Genomic DNA, 11,083 nt, shown 5'->3' on the forward strand with positions numbered 1-11,083 from the left:
AGAGAGCGGCATGTTTAGAAAGCCATGTAAAATTAATGCAAGTTAAACTTTTAAAAAAACATGTCTAAAGACGTTATGGCGGTTTTTCCCATCCCACTGTATCTCATGTTTTTAAATGAAGAAAGTAGCCTACTCTTTGTGATCGGTTTTCGGTCCTTTGTATTAAACTATACGTATACATGCATGGTGCTGTTTTTTTTTCTAATTGTTTAAGCAACTTTATTCATTAAATATGGTTTATAAACATTATTTTAAACATTATGCACATTATTTTTTTCAAAGATAGTCATGTTACCGTATTGTCCCGAATATAAGACGACCCTGATTATAAGACGACCCCCCTTTTTCCAGATGTTCCTTTTGGAAAAAGGCTTTTTAAAAACCAAATCTTGTTTTTTCTCAGTAAAACACATTTTGTCTTCAATTATGATCATATTGCATATTTTTCCTATTTTAATTTTTGTTTTGAAAGTATGATAAAAACTGGTAAAATGTACCAACAAATCACATTTAAAAAATATACACTTTTTGATATACCATAAAAAAAAAAAATTAAAAAAAAATTGCCCATCTGAATTAGGACATTTAGGCTATCCATCTAATAGTAGCCTACCAAAATCTTATTAACAGCAGAAGTTAAATCTTACTGTAGTCTTCAAATCTGGGTACTGTCTTACATAATATTTTGCTCGATGCGCCCTCTTGTGGCCTCAGGAGAGAAGCGTAAAGCTTTTTTCCCCCTAACTGAAATAATGCATTTTAAATTCGAATATAATTCGAATTTTGATCATATTTAAGAAGAAAATTCGAATTTAGTTTTTCAGTCATTTTGACAGCCCTAATGTAGTCTGATATAGTGAGAATATGGGGGAAAAAAACCGCTCAGTTTTATTCAGATGCCCAAACTGAGTAATATCACTCGTCACTCTATATCTCTAATAATATGTCTTAGTAAGATGAAATTTAAATGATCCAAACATATAATGTAATGCAATCCAATTAAGATTGAGAGATGAAGAAATAAAAAAGATTGAGATGAAAGATTGTTTCATGCATTGATAATCTTGTTGATATGTACAGTGCCGTGAAAAGGTTTTGTTTTTTTAATTTTTTGCATATTTGTCACACTTAAAAGATTCAGATCATCAAAACAATTTTAATATTACGCAAAGATAATGCAAGTAAATACAAAATGCAGTTTTTAAATGATAATTTCATTTATTAAACTTCACAATTTGCAATGTAATCACTTTCCCCTCAGGATCGTCATTTATAGGAGCAAGAAAACTGATTGCATGACAAATTCAAATGAGATGTTTTTTTACTGCCAATAAATCCCACTTGTGATCGAATTTATGTAAGTGAACATAATGCACAACTGGCCACAGCTTTTCAAAAATCAATAACGACCGACAATAAAGCTACTTCATGAAGGCCGGCCATAAAATCACTGTCCGAGTGATCGAAGTGTAATAGCAGACAAGACTGCAAATGCATGAAACATTATCACAGTTCATACCTCAAAATATGCAGCTAAAATAGATAAATAAATGTAATATTCTCACTTATAGAGCTCAGCCAAAGCTGTGATCTCCACCTGTCCAACCCAGCTCTAAACAGATGGAGGAATATAAGAAAGAAAAACAGAAAGTGTTTAGAAAATATTTACATTTTAATATTAAAATAGTGTGCAATCACAACCAAGTCAGAACTGAAAATGTTTTATGAAGCCAGAAATGAAGATGTTTTAATGAGAAACTGAAGTTTATCTGTGTTCAAGCTAAAGCATGTTGGATGAGCGCGTCTGCATTAATGTACAATGTTTTATTTATTCCATTTGTTACCTGAGGATCCTGTAAATTCTCCATGTATTTCTCAAAATTGCCTTCAATAAACTACCACACAGAGAAAAAACAAAGAAGCTTTAATACACTTGTCATATATGCTTGCATGTGAATGCATGTATGCAAAATATGAATACATATGAATGTAAAATGCATTTCATGTGGTCTCACCAGCTCATAGTTAGATCTGTTCTGTCTCAGATAATCCACACAGGCCGCGCGCACTTCTGTGTGTAAAGCCTGACAGTTCAACACCTGTCAATCAAACACACACCTGTCAGTCTGTGCGCTTTATATGTGCTATGAAATTATTTATAAACATAATGAAACGTGTCATGAGATGTCGGTCTGAGTCAGACACATTCAATGCATTACACTCCATAATTCAGCCGTCATAATCTGGAAAAACAGGTTGATCAAAACACAAACTACTGAAGTCATTCAAGTTTTAAATGCAGACTTCATGAGTGATGATTCAGCAATACTTAACCGTTTAATACTAATGTTAAAAATAAATAGAAAAAAAATAATTATATATATAGAGAGAGAGAGAGATTCAAGTCATTATTAACATTAATATTCATTCAAATGTATTTTGAATTCAAATTCATATCCAAAGTCAGTCGAACAGATTATCTATATCCTATAAATCTAAAAACAAAACTCTTGAAACTGCAGAACTCAATATATGAATGAATATATGCTGAATATTTCATATATAAAAAACACTGATCTCACGTGATTTGATACTCAAACACTGTCTCAAAACAAAGAAATTAGTAATTATTACGAAGCATCTGATCAGGTATTAATGATCATGAAACAATTTACGAACCTGCATAATATCTTATTAAAACGAATGTTTTAATAATATTACCAATTCATATCACACATTAAGTCAAATCAATACGACAATCGATAAAACCTAACCAAAACTTAATGATTACAGTTTATATATTTCCTTCATACAGATTAAATAAAGCTTCATTGTGCTTTGTGTGGAAATAAACAACAACTGTAGTGCATGTTAGCTGCTAGTATGCTAAAGCTAATTAGCGTCAGACAAACTAAAAAGTGATTTTGGCAAACCGTAGAAGCTTACAATCCGTAACATTTAGATCACAAGTGAGGAAAAAACGGGACAATAAGTTTTATTGCGGTGACATTTTAGATTTAACGTTAATCACACGATGCGACACGAAGGCGGTTAAGGAAGTTTTAGGTGTTTAAGTAACGTAGTGTTTCTGTTTATAAACATTAAAATCGTGACATTTATTTGGGATTATAAAGATCAGGATCAGTCTGACCTGTTCTGCCACGGCCCTGAACAGACATGACCCATCCTTGGCAATCTTTTTGCGGTAAAAGCCCAGCGAGCGCAGGTACTCATCCATGCGGCTCTCATGCGTCCTGTCAGCGGCCAGCTGCTGCTGCGCGTCCGCCGGTGCCTCCCGGAGCTCCATGATGATCCGCTCCAAACGATACAATCCCGAGATAAATCACACTATATCTGCAGACAGAGTTTCCTTACCATCACTGCACTCCAGTCTCTCTTCATGAAGGCTCCCGAGGGACTGGATTTACTGGATTCGCTTTTGTTTTAGTGCAAATTAAAGTCGAAACTCCAGTTCAGACAATCGCTTCCACCAACATATGCGTCCAGTGCTGCAATATTAGCTCCCAAGTTACCACCAGGGCGTAAAGCGGGTAAATGTGTAGTTTTCTAAAGGCATTAGGACACAATTGCGAAAATAAAAGGGACTGACGCTGGGAGATGTAGGCGAAAAAGAAAGTGAAACTACACGCCCCATGCTGCATCTATAAGTACAGGAGCAGAACTGAAAGAGAAAGTGGTAAGAAAGCAAGCAAACAAGTCAATAAATGCTTACTTATTTACATTTATTTATTTACATGAAAGAAGTGGAACAAATAGAGGCTAAATAAAGTGTGAGACACTTTTGTGAGGATATCTTGAATCAGATCTCTTCCATTTTATAGTTTACCAGTATATCCTTCATGAGCATAGTCGCAAAAAAGAGATAATCTTAACTCTACATGATTTATTTCGTACACACACACACACACACACACACACACACACACACACAGAGGCCTACATATATATATAGAGAGAGAGAGAGAGAGTATATAAACACACATACATGCATATGTATATAATAAAAAATTAAATATATATAAATAATATATATATATATTTTTTTTTATTTACTGGCTCACTTACTGGCTCTAAACCGCTCTTTTCTTTATTAAAAATTGATCTAGATAAAATATCCAAAGCTCTGATAATCCTAAAGCAGTCTCTATATTCATCCTGTGAATAACAGGATTCAACAATCTGAATCAAATAATTCGATATATACGCAATCCGATTGGAGCACTTTGAAATTGATCAATATGTGAATTATTTTGCGACGCAATGGTTTAACTGATTCAGAGTTTCGAAAAGGCTCCGTTTCACCCATCACTACATGCTTTTTAAAATAATTACAAGTGATGTTGAAATTTTAAAATGAATGGCTTTTTTTTTTTATCTGGTTTTTGCTAGTGAATTGCTTGAAATGAATGATCAAAGTCACGAGTTTCAATAAATCAGAGTGGTTCCAGCATAAATGACTCACTATATTGAATCAGTTTATCTGTTCCTCCGCTCCTTGGCAATTGAGCCTTACACTGTGAGTTGATGAGTTGATTTATCTGCGTTTTAATATTCATCTGACTTTTTAGATGGATTCCAAAGCCTTTTTAGGTCGGGATTTTAGATGCTGTATGCTGTTTTTTGCCGTTAAATTGGCAGTGTGCGGAATCACACAGACCAAAACAAAACAGACATTCCGACACGGAACACACATTTCAAAGCAGAATAACTGGCTGTAATATTGCTTTTAGGAAAAACATGTATGTGAATTTAGGATTTTTCCTAAAATATGGCATTTTTATGCTTTAGTACAGTCAAAAAATTACATACAGCACCTTTAGGTATCCCTCACAGCCTCGTTTTCATCTGGGTTAAATTCAGTCTGGCATCTATTTAATGTTTTTGCACGTTTTAGTAAATGCCCCTATTAGCAAGGTTAACATGTTTGTGAGTTAGCAGGTGCATGTTATTAGATAAACAGCTATCTCCACCAGGTGAGCAATAATAATCTGGGCATTAAATTGCATTAATACAGGTGCATCTCAATAAATTAGAATGTCATGGAAAAGTTCATTTATTTCAGTAATTCAACTCAAATTGTGAAACTCGTGTATTAAATAAATTCAATGCACACAGACTGAAGAAGTTTAAGTCTTTGGTTGTTTTAATTGTGATGATTTTGGCTCACATTTAACAAAAACCCACCAATTCACAATCTCAACAAATTAGAATACTTCATAAGAACATAAAATAGAATACTTCATAAAAACATTTTTAGTGAATTGTTGGAAAGCATTCCTTCTGGAAAGTATGTTCATTTACTGCATATGTACTCAATACTTGGTAGGGGCTCCATTTGCTTTAATTACTGCCTCAATTCTTTCCATGACATTCTAATTTATTGAGATGCACCTGTATATTATTAGTATTAATGTAAGCCTTCTGATTCTGATTGACAGGCCTTGTGTTCACATGCGCTGCCTGAGTGTGTGCCAGCTGTCAATCACTGACTGAGAAGAGCAACAGAGCAGGGTACGACACACACCATGCATGCAAATAATTCATAAAATCATGATGTATATTTGAATAATATTGTGTTTTAGTTAATAGTGTTTTGTATGTTTCTGCAGATGTGCAGCTCTTGGAGAGGATGCTGAAGAATCTCTCTGATAAGAGATGAAATGTCTGTAGCAACAATCTGAGAATGAAGCTTCACTGGCTGAACTCAAGTCTTTATTGGAGTTCATGAGATGGGGATGCTCTGTGTGTGTGTGTGTGTGTGTGTGTGTGGAGGAGGAGGAGGAGGATGTGGTGGTTCCTGGATCAGCAGCTGTTGCACATCCTGGTCCAGAGATAGAGAGAATAAAAGACATCAGGATAAAAGGAAGGCAGGATTAGAAAAGAAAATAACTGGAAGGGGTGGGAAGTGAGAGAGAGAGAGAGAGAGAGGGATGAAATTCTCAGAGAGAAACTTCTCAGTTGTTAATGTTTCACTGACCTGCAGGACAGAAGCTACTTCAATGTAAGTATGTATTTAATTTATATCACTGATCACCTGAATACATCATATGAATGTAATTAACATTTAATAATATAATTTAATAGTTATTTAATAATGTAAATTCATATTATCAAATAATATAAATGTATATTTTATATTTATTGTATCTTTTTGAGTAAACACCTTATTTTTACTAAACCAACTAACAGTCGGAATATCTCAAATATATATATATATATATATATATATATATAAAAAAAATACATCTCACACTAGAGCATAAAGTTGTCTGCTCCAAGCTTTTGTGTGTAGTTAAAACCTAACACCTTTAACCTAGTTGTTCTAGCCATTAAAAATCTGTTTTGTATGGAGTGCATATCATTAAGTGCAAATCATTTGCCTTTTACACGTTGTGCATCTTTCAAAATATTTGTCAGATTTGGGTAGTTGTTTTGCATTTTAACAGCAGCAACAGTATTTTTGTTTTGCAGAACACACTTCTTGTCACTACTATTTTGAACCCCGAGTTTAAGATTAGTGCTATTGCTTTGTCTTAGTTGCATGTAGCAGTTTGTTCAGCAAATGTCAGAGTAGTGCATTGCATCGTTTTCATCAATCAAATACATCTATAATATAACGTTCTACCTTTAAATATTTCATGTTTATGAACTGACTGAATTAATCATGATTTTCAATCTTTTAACAAGCCTCTAATATAATATTTGTTGTTTTATCATATTTGATTGGTTTTAATGAAAGTGATACTGTTATATTTAACCATTTCTTTCTGCAAGGAACAGTCTGATTCTAGAATAGAATATTTTGAAATATAAATTTAAAAAATAAACAATTAAGATAAACATAATATGAGTAAAATAATTAATTAAAATAAAATTATTAAATTTACAATTAAAAATAAATAAAATAGTCATAAAGACATAATAATAATAAAAAATAAAAATGCTGAGACCATGGCTTCGATTCACATGGAATTTCTGAACTGTGTAACTTTGAATGCAATGTAAGTCGCTTTGAATAACAGTGTCTGCCAAATGCATAAATGTAAATTGTTTTTGGAACAAATTCATATTTTTTTAAACATTAACACAAATATATACAATGTAAAATTTTTTTATAGGAATTTAATGTAACAAAAACACAGTTGTATATACATCTAATAGCATTCAAGCTCTCATGTTCTTAGCAGAAATTATGATGATGATGAAGACGATGATGCTGATGAAGGCAGTATGGGCTGGATGTGTGATAGTGTGTGTGTTTCCCGCCCGTGGTGTGTGTTTCTCTCGTGGGGCGAGCGTCTCATCATGTGTGAACATGAAGCCTGGCCACATCAGCTCCTTCCCACAACACACACACACACACTCCACCGTCACCGTACGCACCAGCCGATCAGTGTACCTGCCACAACACACACTCACAGGTAACACACATCCATCTATCTATCTGTATATCTATCCATCTATCCATCCATCTATCTATCTATCTATCTATCTATCTACAAAGTGAGTGACTAATAGTTTGTGTTGTTCTGCTCAGTAACGGTTCAGAGTTCCCGGGCGTTTATGGGGTTTCTGCTGCAGGCTCGCTCTGTTCTGGAGGACCGTGTGGTCGGCGGCGAGTTCACGCTCCACCCTCCCAGCACACACACACTGTCCTGCCTCAGCCCAGACGACACCGTTACACACTCGGACAAGATGCTCAAGAGGAACCTGTCCTTCAGCTGGAGGGCCCCGACACAACCCAGTGGAGACCTGCGCTTTTAGTGAGAAAAACACCAGCTACACTGTGACTGTAGTATAACTAGCTCAACCAGAACCAAAAAGATTATGATGTACAAATAGCTTGCTATAGAAAAGCAGGGCTGTGTTATTAGATCTAAGTAAACCAATCTAGACCAGCATAGAGTGAGTCCATGTATTGTTGTAAGTTGCATACATGCAGACATGTAGATAGATGAAAGATATCAGTGTTACATTTTCACAGAATGTTCTTTACCTTATGAAGGATGCTTTTATGTAGAAAACAGTAAATCACAAAAAATGACTTTAGCTGGGTTTTCACAGTCTGGGTCACATTTTATTATTTTTCTCTTTGCAGCATCACGCTGATTCAGTCCTATTTTGTGTACTGGTCTCGAATCAGATCGGCAGTGGTGCATGATGGGACACGTAGTTCTCAGATCACTGACAGCATTACAGGACAACCGATGGTGAACACAACAGGTGATTACGACCAACACACACACATTATATACACAATAATAATTAATGGACCTGAATTTTGGTTAGCCTGAAATAGTAGCCTGTTACTGATTACAAATTACATGCAGAAAATTGTAGTCAGAAATGTAATTTAGAATACTCATTTTAGGTCTGACTACTTCGGGATTACTTTTAGATTACTTATGACCTACATTTTTACATTTGAAATGTTTTATTTGCTTACCTGCATGCCAATGTGACCATTAACTGATATCAGAGAACTATAAACATGCAAATGTGTCGTTAAATGATTGAAATATTAACTTTAAATCTTCAAGTTAATATTTTAGGTCAGAGGGGTTTGGGAATCTCTGCATCACATGAACAAAAATGAATAAACATGAACACAGCAATAACATGGACCAAATCTTCCTTTTTAGATAGTTTTGTCAGGAAACATTTAAAAGAGAAAAAGAAGAATAAGGGAGAATCAATAAATCATGAATAATTTACTATCATTGTGTGAATAATTTGTAATCATGTAATCCATAAAAAGTAACTGTAGTCTGATTATGAGTATTTTAAAATGTAATATAATCAAATTACAAGTACAACATTTTTGGAATCTGATTACATATTCCAGATTACATGTAATCCAGATTACATTATCAGTTACTACCCAGCACTGTTAGCAACTGTGTAGCAATGCCCTGGCAACCAACTAGAACATTCTATGAACTGCAAAGCAACAATCTCAAACACCCTAGCAACTGCATAGCAACGTCCTCAGAACACTCTGAGCATATTAGCAAGACTAGCATCGTGGTGGTGAGTTCCACACATTTTACCGGCACTTAAATTTGCTTAAATGCAAACAAAAAGTCATATTTTGTTTGCAAAATGCAAATATTTAGTTTATATTAAATGCTTTGTGTTTCTTTTTTTGTGCAGCCTCACTACTGGAAAAAACAGGCAAACACACATCCCTGTCTGCACACACTAACACATCTACACATGCTAACACACACACCAACAAACACTCAACACATAACACACACACCAACAAACACTCAACACAGAACACACACACCAACAAACACTCAACACATAACACACACACCAACACACACATAATCACATCTACACACACTAACACATATGCACCACATAACACACACACCAACACACACTCAACTCACAACACACACACAACCCCAACTTTTAACACACACACTAACACACAATCGTTAAATGCACCACATAACACACACATTAACACACACTCAACACATAACACACACACAAATACACACTCAACACATAACACACACACCAACACACACTCAACTCACAACACACACACAACCCCAACTTTTAACACACACACTAACACACAATCGTTAAATGCACCACATAACACACACATTAACACACACTCAACACATAACACACACACAAATACACACTCAACACATAACACACACACCAACACACACTCAACACACAACACACACACAAACACACACTCAACTCATACCACACACACAACTCCATCTTTTAACACGCACACAAACACACAATCGTCAAATGGCACTCAAACACCACTGTCCTCATCTACACAAACTTTCCCAAACACGTCTTCATCTCAGAGCATCTCAACCCATAACACAAACACACCAACACCTGATAACACACACGAAACCTCTGCTAACAACACACACACCATCCCAAATCCACTGATACAGACTCATGCATCTCTACAGATGACAATGCAACAAACACACACCTACACACCTCCAGTACACACTCATAACACACAGTTATTCACTGCATCCCTCCATCCCGAACCCTCACTGGCTCCCCGACAAGCCCTTTCCGACTTCTTCCCATCCCGAGAGCCCACAGAGGGCGCTGTCTCCCTGACCCAGCGCAAAAAACACCCACCTAATCTGTTTGGAGATGTTCTCAATCGCCCTAAACAGGCCAAAGACCCGTCTGGAGTCCCGGAGAGAGGCATCGAGAGGCCGGAGCGTGTGCCCAGGCAGAGTGCGTCTGAGCTGGGTTTGCTGCTGGGCCTCTCGGCTGCGCTCGGCATGGCCATCGCTGTGGGGCTCCGGTACCTGCAGAGGAAACACTGTCGCAAACGTACAGCTGTGTCGCTGAACGACCATAACCATGCTGACAGAGGCATCACCCACGTGCAGGAGTGCGGAGACCTGGTGCAGGTGCGCAAAATACGGCAAAACAGTTTCCTGGTGCTGCAGGCCGAGTACAACCTCATCACACCGACCGGGAACTGAACTGAACACGCGCACAGAACACTGTTTTTGAAAAAAATCACAAGTTAAAAAGTTTAGGGTCTGTAAGATTTTTTAATGTTTTTGAATGAAGTCTCTTCTGCTCATTAAGGCTGTATTTATTTGATCAAAAATACAGTAAAAACAGTAATATTGTGAAATATTATTTCCATTTAAACTGTTTCTATTTGAATGTATTTTAAAATGTAATATATCTCTAAAAATGTCTGGCTAGGACATGATAACATAATAAAACATCCTAGCAACCACCCAGAATACCCTAGCAACTGTATAGAATCACCATAGCAACCACACCAAACACCCTAGCAACTGTGTAGCATTACCTTAGCAACCACCAGACCACCCTGGCAACTGTGTAGAATTACCTTATCAACCACCAGAACACCCTGGCAACTGTGTAGAATTACCTTAGCAACCACCCAGAACACCCTGGCAGCTGTGTAGAAATACCTTAGCAACCACCCAGAACACCCTGGCAACTGTGTAGCATTACCTTAACAACCACCCAGAACATCCTGGCAACTGTCTAGCATTACCTTAGC

At 36.2% G+C, this 11,083-nt stretch overlaps 1 protein-coding gene across 1 annotated transcript in view; it reads right to left on the minus strand.

Annotated features, from left to right (window-relative positions):
• Positions 1–3,624, minus strand: part of LOC107752195 (OTU domain-containing protein 4-like) — a 15,649-nt gene extending 12,025 nt beyond the window's left edge. Inside the window, exons 1-4 of the mRNA XM_016568092.1 lie at positions 3,152–3,624; positions 2,016–2,099; positions 1,845–1,895; positions 1,566–1,612 (exon numbers count right to left, since the gene is read on the minus strand). Of these exons, the coding sequence (XP_016423578.1) occupies positions 1,566–1,612; positions 1,845–1,895; positions 2,016–2,099; positions 3,152–3,307 (338 nt within the window). The 5' untranslated portion in view covers positions 3,308–3,624. The remainder of the gene's footprint in view (positions 1–1,565; positions 1,613–1,844; positions 1,896–2,015; positions 2,100–3,151) is intronic.
• Between the last annotated feature and the right edge of the window lie 7,459 nt (positions 3,625–11,083).

This window comes from Sinocyclocheilus rhinocerous, unplaced genomic scaffold (genome assembly GCF_001515625.1).
Source record: "Sinocyclocheilus rhinocerous isolate Xijiao unplaced genomic scaffold, SAMN03320098_v1.1 scaffold1462, whole genome shotgun sequence".
NCBI classification, from domain to species: Eukaryota; Metazoa; Chordata; class Actinopteri; order Cypriniformes; family Cyprinidae; genus Sinocyclocheilus; species Sinocyclocheilus rhinocerous.